Source organism: Chiloscyllium plagiosum, unplaced genomic scaffold (genome assembly GCF_037043375.1).
Source record: "Chiloscyllium plagiosum isolate Xiang-an unplaced genomic scaffold, Cpla_swu_hap1 HiC_scaffold_9, whole genome shotgun sequence".
Lineage (NCBI taxonomy): Eukaryota > Metazoa > Chordata > Chondrichthyes > Orectolobiformes > Hemiscylliidae > Chiloscyllium > Chiloscyllium plagiosum.
Window position 1 is genome coordinate 58,169,679 of NW_028270147.1, and position 19,842 is coordinate 58,189,520.

Sequence of the window (19,842 nt, forward strand, 5' to 3'; positions counted from 1 at the left end):
TAAAAACGCCATTCCATTCTCCCAATTCCTTCGACTCCGCCGCATCTGCTCCCAGGAGGACCAGTTCCAAAAACGTACAACCCAGATGGCCTCCTTCTTCAAGGACCGCAATTTCCCCCCCGACGTGGTCGACGATGCCCTCCACCGCATCTCTTCCACTTCCCGCTCCTCCGCCCTTGAGCCCCGCCCCTCCAACCGCCTCCAGGACAGAACCCCACTGGTCTTCACCTACCACCCCACCAATCTCCATGTACAGCGCATCATCCGCCGCCATTTCCACTACCTCCAAACTGACCCCACCACCAAGGATATATTTCCCTCCCCTCCCCTATCAGCATTCCGTAAAGACCACTCCCTCCGTGACTCCCTCGTCAGATCCACACCCCCCACCAACTCAACCTCCACTCCCGGCACCTTCCCCTGCAATCGCAGGAGGTGCAAGACTTGCGCCCACACCTCCCCCCTCACCTCCCTCCCAGGCCCCAAAGGAAACTTCCATATCCGCCACAAATTCACCTGCACCTCCACACACATCATCTATTGCATCCTCTGCGCCCGATGTGGCCTCCTCTATATTGGGGAGACAGGCCGGCTACTTGCGGAGCGTTTCAGAGAACACCTCTGGGACACCCGGACCGACCAACCCAACCACCCTGTGGCTCAACATTTCAATTCCCCCTCCCACTCCACCAAGGATATGCAGGTCTTTGGACTCCTCCATCGCCAGACCACAACAACACGACGGTTGGAGGAAGAGCGCCTCATCTTCCGCCTAGGAACCCTCCAACCACAAGGGGTGAACTCGGATTTCACCAGTTTCCTCATTTCCCCTCCCCCCACCTTGTCTCAGTCAAATCCATAGAACTCAGCACCACCTTCCTAACCTGCAATCTTCTGCCTGACCTCTCCACCCCCACCCCAGTCTGACCTATCTCCCTCACCTTGACCTCTTTCCACCTATCACATTTCCGACGCCCCTCCCCCAAGTCCCTCCTCCCTACCTTTTATCTTAGCCTGCTGGACACACTTTTCCTCATTCCTGAAGAAGGGCTTATGCCCGAAACGTCGATTCTCCTGTTCCCTGGATGCTGCCTGACCTGCTGCGCTTTTCCAACACATTTTCAGCTCTGATCTCCAGCATCTGCAGACCTCACTTTCTCCCCAACGTGTAGTATAGTTGATCATCTTAAATCCCACATTTGCCGATCATTGAATGCGTAAAACTTAAATTCAAAGCATTTATGCACCTGAGATCATTTAGTAGGATTTTGTGACGGTCCGAGGAGTTCAGCGAACTCTGTTACTTCGCCTCAGCGTGTAAATTCCAGTTAATCATCGCCGTGTGTGTGTGTGTTTCAGTATAGTCAGCCTCATCGCTTCCCATCCCAACACCAGCATCCCCGTGTGAACATGTCCCCTAGCGTTGGAAACAGTCCGGGTAAAACGCAGCGTTCGTCACCTATTTCGTTTTTCTCCTGCCGTTAACTACATGTGGGCGTGGGGTTTTGTTATCTGTTATTTTGTATGATACAGAGATCATTTGTAAACACGTGACCTCAAGCCTTTCCCAGGGTCGGGGAGAGGAGAGGAGCAAACACGTCGTTGCCTTGGTTGTCATAGTGACCACGCCACGCGACAATCGGGACTTGGGAAGGATCGCGATAAAATTGAAGGCCGCGCAAAACCTCGCGAGATTTAACGGAGGGAGTGAGGGAAGAAAAATGGCGGGTTTGTCTTGAGTGCAGGTTGAAGAGTTTACGAAACTGGATAGTGGCGCTGATGAACAGTGGCCGTTCTACTTTTTAAAGCTGCTCCTATTTATTTTGCTTTGAAGCCACCTTTGGTGTCGCTTTTCTTTCCTCGCAGTGAGTCTGCCAAGTGATTCCTGTGTTCCTTCTGGCTCTCAGTGCCGTCCCCACCCCTCCAGGCCACTGTTTTTCTTTCCTATGTTACCGCAGCCTCCGAGCCCCGCGTTTGACTGCTCTACATGTCGTTGTGTGGTCGTCGCGGCGGAAAAGCAGCTGAGAGTGCGCCCTTTAACCTCCGAATCTCTGCGAGGTCCGCGGCAGCTGTACTGCCGCCGTCCCTTTTACTGTTTCTCTCGTCGTCATGACAGGAGAGAAAGCGGAAAGGATTTCCAACGGCCGTTCGGTGCGTAGAGATCACAGGCTATTCAAAGAGGAGGCTGGGGCTGAACAGGACGACGAGGCGGCAAGGACTAAAAACCGGGCTAAGCTCTTTACGAATCACAAATTGATCAAGAGCCCGACTTTGACCACGGAGGCGTCCACGACTAGAAATGAGGATTTCCCAGTCCACGAGTGCGTCTTTAAAGGCGATATCCGTAGATTATCGTCATCGATAAGGACACACAATATAGCTCAAAAAGATCTCCACGGTAAGTTTTTTTTTGTTACAATAATCTCGGGCTGTTGAGATACCAGTTGCTCCAAGCATTGATTGCAAACTGAAGTTGAGTAAATATGCATTCTTGGATATTACGAAATCTGTTCTTCTACAAACTAAATTAGGCAATAATGACTATATCTTTCCTCCGTTTATCACTTCCTATGCCCAGATTTCAGCTTAAATTTACGATATAAGGTTGACCAAACAGTTCTTCCTGCGTGAGGAAAATACAAAATCTGTTTAGTTACCTGGTCTTGTGCTTAAATCTTTAAGAACTTTGGAGTAATGACTGTGGTTTTTATAGTCATCGAACGTAAATTTTACAATCGTGCTTGCTTACTTTTGTACAGATCCACTAACAGTACGCTGTGACAGATGAGCCTGTATTGTGTTAGCAAAACTGTAAAGGAGATTTGGTTCAAGTTTTAAACACTTTGCTTTGTAAATACACACAAAAGCTAAGAGCAACTGTGAGAATTCACATGTATTTTAACCACCTAGATGACCTAGTTTTGAGTGGATATTCCTGCTGTTTTCATTCAGATATATTGAAATTATTTATTACTGGTAAAGCTCACTCTAAGTGTTTAATATTTCAACAAAATAAAATGAGGCAATTCACTTTGACAGCTTTTCAAAAGAACTTTTTAGTCTGAATCCAGAAACATTTACAGACTTTAATTTCAAGTACTTGTAAAGTTGAGTTTCTGGAAGAAATGTATCAATAGTTTTTGCCATCCTTTCTAGGCTGTGTTCTGCTCCATGACCTAATAAATTTAAAGTCACCTTGTCTTTCCTCTTTCTTATACTAGTTACTTTAAAACTGTTTTCTGATTCTCAATCACTGGAAATAAAGTACATAAGGAGAAACCACTAAAACTAGGGTTTTAAACATCCCTAAATCTCTACCCCAACCTCACTTGCTGAAACGACTGCAAATTTTGTTTCTTTAGCCTCTCTATAGATCTGATATCTATTTTTATTCTTGTCAATCATTTTAGTAAACTTTCTGTACACCTACTTAAAAGGCCATAATGTTGCAAAGGTTGACTTTGCTATCTGTTCATCACTGAATCAGCTATTTGCTACATGTTTACGTGCTGACCATTAATAACCTCAATTTTCAGTGCAAAAGCTTATTAATGTCTAAATAAGAGTTCCTTCTATAGGAGAGCTAGTATCCTTGATGAGGAAAAAAAAAGAGTATTTTACTAACCAATCTGTTAGAATTGTTAACATGTTTCACAAAGTGAGAATCATTAATTTGATGGTAAATCATGTGAAAAAGGGGGAAAAAAATGGAATGGAGGAGATGAATCCGTACAAAAATCCAAAATTTTAACTTTGAAATCTTCAGCAATAAACCTGAAGGGTTGGGACTCCTCTTTCAAATTAAATATGCCAACTATATTTTGCAGTATTTAAGTCTTATTGTGACAAAGAAAATTCACGTATGCATCAGTGGACAAGATCAAACTTTTTTTTTCCAATGTCTTTAGTGGCTATCAAGTAAATTTCCTAAATTCGCATTCCTTAATTTCAATTTAGAGATATCTATGTAGTGAGGCTTGTGGAGGAGTAGTGAACAGTTTCCATGTTTGACAGCACATTGTATGAATGCTTTTCAAGCTATTCTATGATATGTGATAGCCTTGCTACTATTTCTACTAAAAAATATAGTATATTTACAACACTTTGGCCAGGAGCTACTCTGTTTGGTACCTAGCCATTGATTGATCAAGATTTAACATTACTTCCTTACTTTTTGTACTCTTATGCATTCATCATTCACTTTTTTTTTGTAAAGATATTTCCATGTGCTTTTAGATGCCCTTCTAAACTTGTCCTGCCAGGTTCCTCTGTTCTAAACTACTTAGTTTATATTGTTGCTTTTCATTTTTTTTCTACCAAGATGTGTATTTCAGAGCGGTCCAGTTAATGGAAACTCTTGCATAGTTAGGGTAAAGTTTTGGTACTTTGGTAATCACTTTGCATCGCCTCCAATTGTTCCTAGACCTTCACCTTCTTCTCCACACAGTGCCAGTATGCCCCATCATCTTCAGATGTGTCTTTGTTTACCAACCACAAATTTTTCATTGATCGTGTGCTTATCTCTAAATGCAATTTGACCTTTTAGGCCTCATTGCAATTCAACAGACTATCTTTTAAGCTTTCTTTATTCATTCACATGGTATGTTGCTGCACATGCCTAATTGATTTTCAGAAAAAGGTGATGAATTACTGCCTTGTATTGATGTAATTCATGCGAGGAAGAACCAGCTTTTTGTTCAGATCGAAGTCCTGCAGTTCAGCACTATTGAGCTGTGATTGGTGGAGGACAATCAAAAAACAACAGCAGGATGGATCTCTACAAATACTCTCATTCTTAGTGATTGGGGAGCCCAATATATTAGTGCAGAAAGATGAGGCTGAAGCCTTTGCAACTGTCATCTGCCACAGGTAGTCAGCGTATAACCGAGCTATGCATCACAGATGCATGTTTGATTAGACTGAAGCATTCACAACAATTTTCAACCAGAGATCCATTTCAGCCACCTCCAGAGATCTTTAGCATCTTGGATGAACGTTTTCAGCCAATTAGAATCGCTCGTGATCTCAAATGAGTGGAGGTGCTTGATACTGCAAAGGCTGGCAACATTTCAACTATACTAAAGAGTTAAGCTCCAGAGTTTTGCTGTGCCTCTAGCCAAACTATTTTGGTACATCTATAACCCTGGCAGCTACCTAACAATGTGGGAAATTGACCAGGTATGACCCATACACACACAACTGGAAAAATCCAACTTGGCCAATTTCAGCCCCATCAGACTGCCCTCACATAATAAGTGATGTAAGGGGTAAGTGACAATGCTATCAGGCAACACCAACTCACTATTGTCCAGTTTGAGTTGTCAACTGACCTCCTTACAGTTTGGTTCAAACATGGAGATAAGAGCAGAATTCCAGAGGTGAGGTGAGTGCCTGTGACATTAAGACTGCATTTGACTGAGTGTGGTATCAAGAAGTCCTAGTGAACTGGGGTAAAGAAAAATTTGGAGGGGGGGGGGTCTCTCTGTTAGTTGAAGTCATACCTAGTATAAAAGATGATTGACTTCCAACAACCACAATCATCTCCGCTCCAGAATATCTCTGCAGGACTTCCTTCAATGAACTGACCTAGGTGCAACCATCTTCTGTTTCATTAATATCCTCCCCTCTATCATAAGGTCATGGGGATGTTTGCTGATTTGTTCATTGCATTGCACAACTCCAATACTAAAGCAGTCAGTGTTGAAATGCTGCAAGACCTGGACAGTATCTAGGGTTAGGCTGAAAAAGTGACATTTGCACCACACAAATGCAAGGAAATAGATCTCGCTCTGAGAGAATCTATTTCCATCACTGAAATGGCCACCATCCACACCCTGGTGATTACTATTGATTAGAAAGTGAACTGGACTAGAAAGCCTATCCACCATCTAAAAGTCAGGAGTGTAACAAAATGCTTCCCACTTGTAGGTCTGAGTGCTCTTCCAACAACATTCAAGAAGCTAGACATTTTCCAGGACAAAGCAGTTTGCTTGATTTGCACAATATCTACAAACATCCACTCCCTCCAATACTACTCAACAACCATGTTGATCATCATCTACAAGATGCTTAGCAGAAATTCACCAAGGCTCCTCAGGCCGCACTTTCCAAACCCATGGCACTACCATTAAGGAGGTGGTAAAATGGCATATACAAACACCTTCAAATTTGCTGTCTATTTACCCTATCCCTGCTCCATGATTTTATAAATCTCTGAAGTCACTCTCCACCTCTGACAAGGAAAACAGCCCCAGCCTCTGTTCGTATTCACTTGTGGAAGTTGGAGGTTGCTGGCTGGCTAGCATTTTATTGTTCGTCCTTAGTTGCCCTTGAGGTGGTGGTGAGCTGCCTTCTTCAACTGCTGCAGTCTGCCTGCTAATGTATGTTGTATGTGGAACCTAGACACTTGAATTGCTCATCAGAATTTATTTAAGCTGCATTTTATTTCAATATTTTTCAAGGATAGCTAAATGCTTGATTGGTTGAGGAATAATGATTTGGAGATGCCAGTGTTAGACTAGGGTGTACAAAGTTAAAAATCACAACACCAGGTTATAGTCCAACAGGTTTAATTGGAAGCACACTTGCTTTTGGAGCGTCACTCCTTCATCAGGAGGGCTCAATCCTAACAATTTACATCAAAAATTTACAGTGTGATGTAACTGAAATTATACATTGAAAAATTCATTGTCTGTTAAGCCTTTCATCTGTTCGAATACAGTGATAGTTTCACTTTCATGTGTAAATCACAAAACCTTTTTTAAAAAAGGTTGCATCCTCAAGTTAGCTGTTAACAATGGTGATAGCTAGACAATATGTAGAAGGTGTTGGCCCCCTGTGTTCTGTCTATGCCATGATGTTCAGATTGATTCTAATCTAAAAAGTGAGATAATGGAGTTTTACATGAATGTATGCAGTTTTTGAGCAAAGTACAATGTAACCCTGCAAGTACAAATTCACCCCACAAAATATGTGTGCATGTGGGTCTTTGTCTGTCTGGGTTGGGGGTTGAGTGTGAGAAAGTGTAGTGAGTACAGTGTCTTAAGTCTGTGAGGGGGTGGGCGGGTGTGTGTGTATAGTGCAATGGTGGGCACCGCACAACAAACAGACAGGGGTGTTCCCTCCCAGTTGGGGGACACTTCAGTGGCGCTCACACTCTCACATCCTCAACCCAGACAGACACGCACACGTTTATTTTGTGCGGTGAATTTGGACTTTACATGGCAGAGACAGAGAGCACAGGGGGCCAACACCTTCAACATATTGTCTAGCTATCACCATTGTTAACAGCTAACCTGAGGATGCAACCTTTTTTTAAAAAAGGTTTTGTGATTTACACATGAAAGTGAAACTATCACTGTATTCGAACAGATGAAAGGCTTAACAGAATCAATTTTTCAATGTATAATTTCAGTTACATCACACTGTAAATTTTTGCTGTAAATTGTTAGGATTGAGCCCTCCACTATCACCTGATGAAGGAGTGACGCTCCGAAAGCTAGTGTGCTTCCAATTAAACCTGTTGGACTGTAACCTGGTGTTGTGATTTTTAACTTTGAGAAACAATGGTATAGTTCATATATTCTTTCAAGCAAAGTGGAAGATTTTTTATTGCTTCGATTATCTTTCCTTTTTATATCTATTTTAAATGCAACCATAATTGGTTAATAGTTCATGTTTTTGAGGTTTTTTTTTCCCTGAAAAGTCAGCCAACATTAGATATCAAATTGCTTGCTTTTGTTCAATTTGCAGTATTCTGATCTTAAGCAGATTTTGTTGTATTCTTGAAGCCCTTCTCTACCTTGACCGAGACTATTTGTTTTATCCTTTGGTGGCGTCTGTATTGAAATAGAAAAAAAAATTGTATCATGGTGTAACCCCATTGACTGTGTACATCTTTCTCAGGTGTTTGGAATCCTTGTCCTGAATTTATTTCCATCTATTTTTGCCCAAAATACACTTCTAACAGTAGAACAAGTTGTCATCTTCTGGACTAGATCCCTCTAATTGTTAAATCTAGTCAAGTCTTATGAGCTTTAAAGTTTTAAAACAACCTTTAAACAATTATTTTGAAATCCTATGTAGAGATTTTTTTAGGCTGTTTCCTGGTACTCCTACTGCAAAACTTTATGCAATTTATTTTAATGCTCATTTTTCTTTCTCTAGAAGAGAGAGGAATTGGACGGATGATTGAAAGCTCGGTTACAAATAATGCTTTGAGCTTTCCTTAATAAGAAGGAGCTGTGAAAGAATTGTACAACACAAAAGAGGTTCATGAAAGCTGCCCTTAGGATAGGAGAAAAGTAGATTGTCCCAAGGGGCAGAATTTTAAAAAACCCATGTTGAAAGGTGTGGTACGTTAAGCCCACGAAGGGATTTGAAATCCATTTTAAAAACTATTTTAGTGGCCTGCAGGGATAGAAATAATGGATGTATCCAAGAAACTCCAATTTAACCAAAATACAATTTGAAGCTTTATGAAGTGGAGGAAATGCCAAGAGAAAGTTTTTTGAATAGTTGAGTCTGGAGGTAACAAGTGCAGTGGTGTTTGTGCAAAGATTGGAGATTAAAATTATGATCATTCTAATACATCGAATTTAGAAGTGCACCCCAGATCATAGAAGAACCTTACATTGTACGTAAATGTTGAACAAGAAGAGAAATTAACTTCAGGCTGAGCGTTTGTGGTGAACACTTGAATATATAGCTTCAGTTGTCTTCATGTTAAGTTGAAGAAAGTTAATCCTTTTGAGTTTGTTCTGCTGCTTGATAATAGCATGCTTTACCTGATTGTATTGACTTGATTTCCTGTCTTTCCTGTCCCATAACTCTTGATTCCCTTGTCTGTCAATAATCTATCTAGCTCAGGCTTAAAAGTTAAGAGTCAGCCCTCCCCAGTTTTCTGGGGAAGAGAATTTTTTGCTGACTAATTACCTTTTTTAAACAGTCTTTTTTCATCTGAAGAGAGTCCTCTCATACTTGCACTTCATTCCTATAACTGATCCTTCCCAGAAGAGTCCTGTGATCTGCTTAATCAAGCAACATTAGGATCGTGGAAATCTCTCATTTTCAACTCCTGTGCTTAGATGATTTGGAGTTGGGAACCATGTGTTCTGTGTCAAAGTTTGCAGATGACACTAAGATGAGTAGTAGAGCCAGGTTTGCAGAGGGATATAGGTAGTTTTTGAGAGTGGACGAAGTTCTGGTAGATGGAGTACTCTTTGATAAATGTGAAGTCATTAGTTTTGGGAGGAATAACAGTAAGAAGGACTATTATTTCAATGGTTGTAAAAAAAAAAAGTTGCAGTATGTTGCTGTGTAGAGACACCTGGATGTCCTTGTGCATGAATCACTGCAGAAAATTAATTTGCAGGTGCAGCAGGTAATTACGCCAACAAAATTTTGTCCTTCATTGCTAGAGGGATTGAGTTTAAATGCAGGAAGGTTATGTTATAGCTGTATAGGGTGCTAATGAGGCTACACTTGGAGTACTGCATCTCCTTACTTGAAAGGATGTATTGGCACCAGAGGGAATGCAGAGGAGATTCACTAGGTTGAGAGGGTTGGCATATGAGGAGAGACTAAGTAGACCGGGATTATATTTATTGGAATTTAGAATGAGTTGGGACCTCCAAAGAAACCCAATTATGAAGGCAATAGATAAGATAGAAGTAGAGAGGTTGTTTCCACTGGCAGGTGAAACTAGAACAAGAGGGTAGAGCCTCAATTTGGGGAGTGAGGGGGTGGGAGGGAGGAGACTTAGGACTGAATTGAGGAACGTCTTTGCCCAATGGGTTATGAATCTGTGAAATTCCCTGCCCAGTGAAGTGGTTAAGGATTCTTTGTTGAATGAATTCTTTGAACAGTAAAGGAATTCAAGGTTATGGTGTGAGGGTGGCTAAGTGGAACTAAGGCCACCAAAAGATTATTGAATGGTGGAACAGGCTCGAAAGGCCAGATGGCCTACTCCTGCTCCTGGTTCTTATGTTCGCTGTTCTAACTTTAAGGTACGTTGTCATTCCAAGAATGAGTCAAGTGCATAATCTTTCAAGTGCTTGTAACAAAATTAGATTTCCTTTCCTTTTTCAAATAAGGAAACCATACTCTGCATAATACTTGTGTTGTGTTGTGGTCTCACCAAGGCCATAAACAGCTGCAGTAAAATATATAACTTGTATTCCATTTCCCTTGAAATATGTAACAGTTTATTTGCCTCACTAATCACTTTACCTGCCTACTACGCTTTATGACTGGTAGCAAGACACCCAGATCCCTTGTGTTTATGGAGGTTTTATTCTTCTGTTTTAGTGTATTACTGCTGAAGTGGCCAAGTTCACATTTTCCCACACCAGATTGCTCTGCCAATTTTTGCCATCTTATTTAATCTATATTCCTTAGTTTTCTATTGATTTTGGTATAAAGAGGAGCTTGGAAAAAAAAATAAGTTTGTCAGCAAATTTAGTTACCATATATTTGATAGTACCTTAGTAATAGTAGCAGGAGTAGGGTATTTGGTCTGTTGAACAGCAGAGCAGACTGATTTAAGATCATGGCTGATCTACCTATCCATCTCGCTCCTCCTACCTGCGTTGTCCCCAAAACTGTTAATTCAACTTCCATGCAAAAAACCATCCAACTATGTCTCGAATATATTTAATGAAGCTGCCTCTACTGCTTCCTTGTGCAGAGAATTCCAAAGATACACTATGCTCTGGGGGAAAAAACAGTTCCTCCTCATCTGTCCTAAATCTACTCCCCCCTAATCTTGAGCCCAAGTCCTAGTCTCACCCAAAAGAGAAACAATTTGCTCGCCTCATAATTTTGTTTCTATCCAGTACTCCTTTCCCCCCTCCCCATTCTTTTAAATTCTAGCAAGTACAGTCTCAGGTGACTCCACTTTTCCTTGTAGGGTAACCCCTCATCTCTGGAATCTCTCATGAGGACAGGGAGGACTAGCTATTTGGGCACAGAACTGGCTTGAAAGTAGAAGACCGACAGACTGTAATGGTGGAATATTGCCTTTCAGACTGGAGGCCTGTGACCAGTGGTGTACTTCTAGGGTTGGTAGTGGCTCCGTTGCTACTCTTCCATATAAAAATAAATTGGATGCGAGCATAAGAGGTACAGTTTGTAAGTTTGTAGATGACACCAAAATTGGAGGCGTAGTGGATAGCGAAGAAGGAACCTTGGATTACAACGGGATCTTGATTAGATGGGCCAGTGGGCTGAGGAGTGGCAGATGGAGTTTAATTTAGCTAAATGTGAGGTGCTACATTTTGGAAAAGCAAATCAGGACAGAACTTGTCCATCTTCATGTTAAAGTCGGAGGGAGTGTTGTTGAACAGAGACCTTGGAGTGCAGGTTCATATTTCCTTGAAAGTAGAGTCGCAGGTAGCTAGGATAGTGAAGAAGGCATTTAGTATGCTTTTCTTTATTGGTCAGAGCATTGAGTTACAGGAGCTTTGGAGGTCATGTTGGTTTGGCCATTTTTAGAGTATTGTTTGCAAATCTGATCTCCTTTCTATCAGGAGGATGTTGTAAAATTTGCAAATCGTTCTGAACCCTTTGAAGAATATTTCCAGGGTTGGAGGACTTGAGCTATTGAGAGAGGCTGAATAGGCTGGGGCGTCAGAGGCTGAGGTGATCTTTTATAGAGGTTTATAAAATCATAAGGGGCATGGATAGGGTACATAGGCAAGGTCTTTTCCCCGGGTTGGGGGAGTCCAGAACTAGAATGGCGCAGGTTTAGGGTGAGGGTTGGGAAAATTTTAAAAGGGATGTAGGGGGGAAATGTTTTCACACAAAGGGTGGTGCATGTATGAAATGAGCTGCCAGAGGAAGTGGTGGAGGCTAGTAAAATTGCAGCATTTAAAAGGCATCCGGATAGGTTTATGAATAGGAAGGGTTTAGAGGGATATGGGACAGATGCTGGCAAATGGGACTAAATTAGGTTAGGGTAACTGGTCAGCATGGACTAGTTGGACCAAAGGGTCTGTTTCCATGTTGGACATCCCTACAATTGTATAACCTGGTGAATCTTCTCTGCACTGCCTCCAAAGTCAGAATATCCTTGCTCAAGTCAGGAGACAGAACTGCATACAATACTCTAGGTGTGACCTCACTAACACCTTGTACAATTGCAACAGAACCTCCCTGCTCTTAAATTCAATCCCATTTGCCTTCCTGATTCTGTTGTACCTGCAAATCCAACTTTTGGTGATTCATGATCTCTAGTTGCTTTAGAGTATTAAGGTTCCAGCAGTAATCCCATTATAATTCAAACTGTTGCACTAGTTAGGAAGAAATTGAATAGATTATGTGCTTTAAGCAATAGTGATAGATACAATTTTGCATTGCACTACTACTGTGGAAGTTCAGTTTCCAATTCCTTTATTGGAGGAGCAAATTACTGCAGATGCTGGAATCTGTACTGAAAACAACAAAAAATGCTGAAGATCAGAGTCAAGTAGCATCCATAGAATGTGAGCAAGCTAACTGTCTCTAGATGACTCTTCACAGCACCTAGCAATTTACACTTTACACTTCTGTGGGTCATCTAGACTCTAAGCATTAGCTTTCTTTCTCTGTAGATGCTGCCTGGCTCAGTTTTCTCCCGTATTGGTTATTTATCTTTATTGGAATTTAGGTTGACATTGAGTAAAATTAAGAAATGAGCTTTGTTTATCCAAAGGAGTGTGCATTGCAAGCTTAGAGTTATTTTTAAAAACTAATCAAATCTAGGTGTTGCAACCATGCTCTCTAGTTTTAAGACCTAGTTGTGGAAGGCCTAAAATGTACTGGTGGGCATTACATGCTCACACTCCATCATCAACATTGAGACTCAGGATAGATTTAATCACTTTCACAACTCTTATCAGTTCCTCTATTACGTAAAATCTGTGCCCAAGGAGGAGGTCTTCTAAATTGCCTGCCTTCCTGTACACCAGTCGGCCAGAAATTAGGGCCTTGGATGTGAATTACAACAAATTTGGCTATTTCGTAAAGTAGTTAATTGCCCTCATTCCATGAATGAATTTAGAGTCAACCACATTGCCGTGGGTCTAAGACGCATGTAAGCCAGACTAAAGGACACTAGAGAATAGATGTATTTTTCTGACCATTGACAGTGGTCATTGTCAGACTTTCAATTCTCTAGATTTTTTTGAGTTTAAATCCCACCATCTTCTATGGCAGGATTTGAATCCAGGTCCTCGGAACATTGTTTGGGTCTCTGGATTAATCATCCACTAATATCTTAAGGCCATTGCCTCCCCTTGTTTTCAGCATTTTTCTTACCTCCCCAGAATAGCACTCCCAATTCTACTCCTTTTAATCTATCAAAATTCCTTCCATTAAAATATTCTGGGTATCGCTGTTCCAGAAATAGTTTCAATGTCTGTATTGTTTGGATCAAGGGTAGCTGAGAGGTTAGCACTGCTGCATCACAGCGCTAAGGACCTGGGTTCAATTCCAACCCTAGGCGACTATCTGTGTGGAGTTTGCACATTCTCCCGGTGTCTGTGTGGGTTTCTTCCAGGTGCTCTGGTTTCCTCCCACAGTTCAAAGATGTACAGGTTAGGTGAATTGGCCATGCTAAATTGCCCGTAGTGTTCAGGGATCATGAACCATGACTCAAAGCTACAATTTCCATAATTAGCTTGAGTTCCTATTATTTACATCACTGGTCAGAAAACAATGTTAGATAATGAATAAATTCAGACCACCACAAGTTTCCTCTCTTGCTTCAGTCTGAGTCCTTGCATTACAGTTCACTCCTTAACTTTTGTTCCCCTTAATCTTTGTTTCACAAATTGTGTTTTAATAGAAATCTGGCAAGGTGTTTTTCTCCAACACTTCAACTTTTAAATTATACTTATGACTTTCTTACGCTTTCATACAGTATCAGCTTTGCCATTCATGTAATAAACTATAACATCTTGCTTGGTCTTAAACACCCCTTTTTAAATCATTTTCATTGTTCCCCACTATATTATAGCTATGTGCTTTGGTTTGGCACAGGAACCTAAACTTTTATTGACTATTACTAGAGCAAAATTACCTGCAGGTCTTGATGGACAATGCTATACATGTGGATTGGAAATTTAAAACATTAGGATAGATAAATACAATTAAGCTCCTGTTCTTCTGTATTAAGCCTTTTTTAAATGGAAAAGTATGAAAATAAATTTGGAGTGGATCTGGTGTAATTGGGCATTTTGATTTTGTAAACTTATGCATGCAAAATAACTGACATTATCGACATCTGATTATGAATACTTTTGTTTTCTAGGAAACACACCGTTGCACCTTGCTGTGATGCTAGGGCACAAAGGTGAGTTTTTTTTCTGGTACCTTTAAATATTCCATTAAGTACACTCTGCTCTAGTTGATCACGTAATTATTAAAGAGTATTTCCAAGTAAGGTAGATTCACGCAAACCTAAAATACTGTCAAATGTATAATTTCAATTGCATATTGAAAGATCTTTTTAAATCTAAAAACTTCGATTCTAAGTATCAGTAGACTGATGTTTCTTGAAGGATTGAGCCAAAGTAGTTAAAATCTAAATTGAATTTAGTTTTCATTTACTTTTCCTTAGAGAATTAATGTATTTAGGTTTTTGATTTGATATAGAAGTGTAATGACTATTTAGTGGAATATGATTTTTATCTGATTTCCTTCAAATCAAATTGGTTGCTGTATTACTGTGTACAGAAATTTACTGTATAATAATGACTGACAAGACTTAATTTTGGTTCATAAAAAGATTGTGTAGATTGTTACAACTTGGCCAGGCAGTGAACAATTGGGTTGGAATCCAATTGGAATGCATTTTATTTAGAAATTTGTTTGGGGTGGGGAGAGAGAGAGAGAGTGACACTTTGTACCTGCATCTTCAATTCAGAAAGCACTGTTTCAGCTAAAGTTTTTTTTAAATAAAAAATAAAGTGAATATGTTATGGCATACTTCTCTGGACAGGTGGGACTTGAACCCAAACCCTCTGGATCTACCACAAGATCCTTGAGAGCACAGAATATCCCCCAATAGATAAACACTAACTTGGAGTCAGAGTGAGATATACAGCATGGTAACAGACCCTTCGGTCAAACTCGTCCATGCTGACCAAATATCCCAACCCAATCTAGTCCCACCTGCCAGCACCTGGCCCATATCCCTCCAAATCCTTCCTATTCATGTACCCATCCAGATGCCTTTTAAATGTTGCAATTGTACAAGCATCCACCACTCCGTCTGGCAGCCCATTCCATGCACGCACCACCCTGTGTTTAAACGTTGCCCCTTAGGTCTCTTTTTATATCTTTTCCCCTCTCACCCTAAATCTGTGCCTTCTAGTCCTTGATTCCCCCCACCCCAGGGAAACGACTTCGTCTATTTATCCTGTCCATGCCCCTCATTATTTTATAAACCTCTAAGGCCTGCCCCCCAGCCTCCGAAAACAGCCCCAGCCTATTCTTGAATACAATTAAACAGCTGATCAATATGTTGTAATATTGTAATTATGAAATTGTTCACACTGCTACAAAGTAGATTTCTTCTGGCAGTGCTCTGTCAAAATGCATTGTTTTGAGTTCAGTTTACAGTGCATTATTATGTGCAAAATACAAATGTTGCTTCAAATCTAAGTTTAACTGACTTTTGTGAATATTCTTTGGTATTGTTCACAGACGGAAAAAATAATTTTGAATTAGTGTGTGCTTGTATAAAAGTCAGTGGCTCCATTTTTGCATGGGTAATGATTTTTGAAGGGCTTAATTTTGAGTAAAATGTGTTCCATCTTAACTTTAGAGTAAAATGCAAAACTTTCCTTAAGGGAACGAAAGGAACAAGAGCTATGTCATTTGACACTCCTAGTCTTTGAACTGGCATATGCAAGGACCTGATTGAAATGACCTGAGCATCCCAACTCCTCTCCACTCCTGTCCTGTCACCTCCCACTTGATGACAAACAGCAGAAGCAGCAGTTGGTAGTCCGAATTAAACAATCATACAACCAACTAATCAGATATAGACCTTGCAGTCTTAGCACATCCAGCTGTGAATGGTGATGGATAACTGAATAACTAAGTGAAAGAGATGACTACACCTAATATCCCCATCCTCAACAATGGGAAAGAGAATCTTTGTACAGAAGAGGATGAGGATCAAGTATTTGCAATAATTTCTTTGCCAAAATTGCTTTTTGCATAGCCCATCCAGGCTGCTGTCTCCTAAGGTTCCCAGTATAATGGATGCCACTCTTCAGCCAATTTAATTCACTCCGTGATATGGTGGAATACTTGAAGACACTGGATACTGCACAGGCTGTCCTGGCAACATTTTTAGCAGTAGAATTGTTGCTATTTTGGCAATAGCAAAAGAAAAGACCCTTTAGGCTCAATTACTGTATCCCAAAATACACCATATCAGTTCATTGCAGGAAAGTGGAACTAAAAGCTTGTGCTGCATAACTGCTAAGCCCCTAGTCCTACTTTTCTACTGCTGCTACAATGCAGACTTTCATACCCAGCAATGTGGAAAATCCTTCAGGACAACAATCTTCACTTGGTTCATTAATGAACTGATGTAGTCACATTTGTTTAACTTTGCACAACATTCAAAGCCATTTGTAATGTATCTGACAGTGTGATTGTATGCAGCAAGACTTGAGACCAACCAGACTTGGATCAATACATAAGTAACAGCTGTGCCACACCGAAGCCTTGTAGAGCTCCTTTGCTGTCTAGAGTCTGCTTGCTGGCTCGATGCCTGAAGAAAACTCTAGCCATTTGACTGAGGCGCAGCCTTGTTTTGGAGTTCTGCTGTGGGCTGACCTAGGGTCCCTCTTCAAGTTATGCCCTATATGGGGCTGTGCGATTGCCTTCACTCAAGTGGTGTTCTCCAAGCTCTGTCAGACAGGTGATAGTATCCACTTCCGTTGGGGTACCCTGTATCTCCACACTCCACTTACTGCATTTTCTCATGAGCAGGCCAGTTGCCATGTCTGTTTGAAGTTCAGTTGGGCTTCACCTAGTAGCTGCTTGTAAATGGTTATGTCATTAATCCCATATACCAAGTGGTTGATCAGCATGTCATTCAGGGTTAAACCAAAATCACATTTCCCCTCCCAAAAATCCCAATTATGTGTTCCCCTTGTTCTTGAAAAGTCAAATAAAGCAGATGGCATGTCAGAATTAGGAGGTTTTGGGGTGGCAACATTCCTTCACTAAATCTGTCAAGTCTTGAAAGGTATCAGTATCTGCCTCTGGGAAAGTTAGGCTCCGAGTAACCAAAAAAAATGCTGTGAGTCCACAAGCAGTCAGAAGGATGACTCATTGCTTTTCATTTGCCCAGGAAGCAAATAACACATTCCTTCCCCATACTGGCCCAGTCTTCAGAATCAAATGAGTCAGAGGGAGTTGATGGCCTAATGATATTGCCACTGGCCTGCTAATTCAGATACCCAGGTAATGTTCTGGTGACCTGGGTTCAAATCCCACCATGGCAGAATGTCATTTCAGTAAATAAAATCTAGAATTAAGGGCCTTGTGATGACCATGAAATCACTGTTGATTGTCCAAAAAACCCATCTAGTTCACTTCTTTTTGGGAGGAAACTGTCATTCTTATCAGGTCAGGTGTCACGTAAGCCAGACTAACAACAATGTGGTTGACTCTTAATTGCCCTCTGGGCAATTAGGGACAGGCAATAAATGCTGGCCCAGCCAGTGATGCCCTCATTCCATGAGTGAATGAAAACAAAATACTTCCCAAATGAAGGTATTATGCTAAAAATGCTCACCCGACTCCAAGACAACCATTGCAAGCAGATTTTCTTCAAGCCCATAACTAGAACCACTGAAATAACTTGAGGCCAGTGTCCCATCACCAAGCTCACCCTTTATTTATATCTGCAGAGTACATGGCTCTGAGCTGACTGGTCAGAGCCAATCTCTAGAATCGGGAGTCTTTCTAAATCTCCTGTTCGTATCAGTCAGGCAGGGCTCTGATTAGCCCAGGTTAATAACACCAATCAAGGATCTCCTGGTCAATGAGATTCACCTGGCAATTGTTCCAATCAGTGCATCTCCCATTACATTTGCTTTGTTTAAAAATCACTGTCTTTGCATTCTTGATCCTTCTGTGGGAAGCATGAGCAGTTTCAGCTCCTGTGTGCTAGGCTGCTCCATTGTGACTGTGAAAATGTCTATCAGTTCTCCTCTTAGTTGTATTTTGTCAAGTAGAACTCTGAGCAGCTTAAGCCACATTCTGTCCTTCAGCGATGACACAAAAAAGGTGCACTTATGCTAATAGGTAATCTATGGACTACACCAAGCAGAGGAGGGATGTCGAGAAACTTTGCAAGGAAATTGGGGATGTCAACAATTTAGTGGTCATAATGGGTGACTTTAATTAACTAAATATAGACTAAATATTTGTAGTCTAAGGGGTCATGGGCCATTCAGTCCCTTGAGTCCGTTCTACCATTCCCTGAGAGCATGGGCGATCTGTGGCCTAACTCAATTTACCCACATTTAGCCCGTATCCCTTTAATGTCTTAGATAAATATTTGTTAAACAATCTCTGATGTTTAAAATTTAACTGATTTGATTTAGCATCAACTGTTGTTTTTGGAAGAGTTCAAATATCTGTTGCCCTTAGTGTGCAGATGTGCTTCCTAACATCACTCTTGAATGATTTGGCTGTGACTTTTAGACAACACCCCTTTTGTTCTAGAGTTTCCAACCAGTAAAATAGTCATCTTTGAGCTACCCTGTTTTTTCCTGTTAATATCTTAATGACTTTGGTCAGATCACTCCAGCTTCAGAATTCTAGAGAAAATAGGCCTAATTTGAACAATCTCTGCTCCTCACTCAACTCCTGAAGCCCATGTATCATTGTGTAGACCTATACTCTGCTCCCTTCAACACCAGCACATCCTTCCTAAGGTGTGGTGCCCAGATCTACCCTCCGTATATAATGTGGGCCTAACCAAGGTTTTGTAAAACTACAACATAGTCTTTGTGTCCTTGTATACAAAATCTAGCATAGAGAAGCATAGCGTAGAACATTAAGCGCAGTACAGGCAGTTCGACCCACGATGTTGCACCACCCTATGAAACCAATCTGAAGTATATCTAACCTATGCTATTCTACATTTATCCATATATTTATCCAATGACCATTTAAATATCCTTAAAGTCGGTGAGTCTGACTGTTGCAGGAATGGCATTCCACGCTCTTACTACGTTCTGAGGAAAGAAACTACCTCTGGCATCTGCCTACATTCTGGATGTAGGTTTACTTGCTGAGTTGGAAGGTTCATTTTCAAATATTTCGTCACCGTACTAGGTAAAATCAGTCAGCCTCCAGATGAAGTGCTGGTGGTATGGCCCACTTTCTATTTGTGTTTGTTTCCTTGGATCGGTGATGTCACTTCCTGTTCTTTTTTTTCTCGGGAGTGGTAAATGGGATCCAAGTCAACATGTTTGTTGATAGAGTTCCTGTTGGAATGCCATGCTTTCAGAATTCTCGTGCATGTCTCTTGTTTGGCTTGTTCTGGAATGGATGTGTTGTCCCAGTCAGTGATGTCCTTTCTCATCTATATGTAAGGATACTAGTGAGAGTGGGTCATGTCTTTTTGTGGCCAGTTGATGTTCATGTATCCTGGTAGTGAGTTTTCTGCATGTTTGTCCAACGTGGTGTTTGTTACAGTTCTTGCAAGGTTTATTTGTAAATGGCATTTTTTGTTTGTCTGTATTAGGGTCTTCGAAGTTCACTAGCTGCTGTCCTATATCTGTGACCCCTCAATTTAAAGCTGTCGCCTTGTGCTACCCATCACCA

The 19,842-nt window shown here is 41.0% G+C and overlaps 1 protein-coding gene across 1 annotated transcript in view; it reads left to right on the forward strand.

The window, feature by feature from the left end:
• Positions 1-1,705: 1,705 nt before the first annotated feature.
• The window catches only part of ankrd13c (ankyrin repeat domain 13C), a 108,175-nt gene continuing 90,038 nt past the window's right edge, over positions 1,706-19,842 (forward strand). Inside the window, exons 1-2 of the mRNA XM_087990649.1 lie at positions 1,706-2,398; positions 14,291-14,332. Of these exons, the coding sequence (XP_087846775.1) occupies positions 2,110-2,398; positions 14,291-14,332 (331 nt within the window). The 5' untranslated portion in view covers positions 1,706-2,109. The remainder of the gene's footprint in view (positions 2,399-14,290; positions 14,333-19,842) is intronic.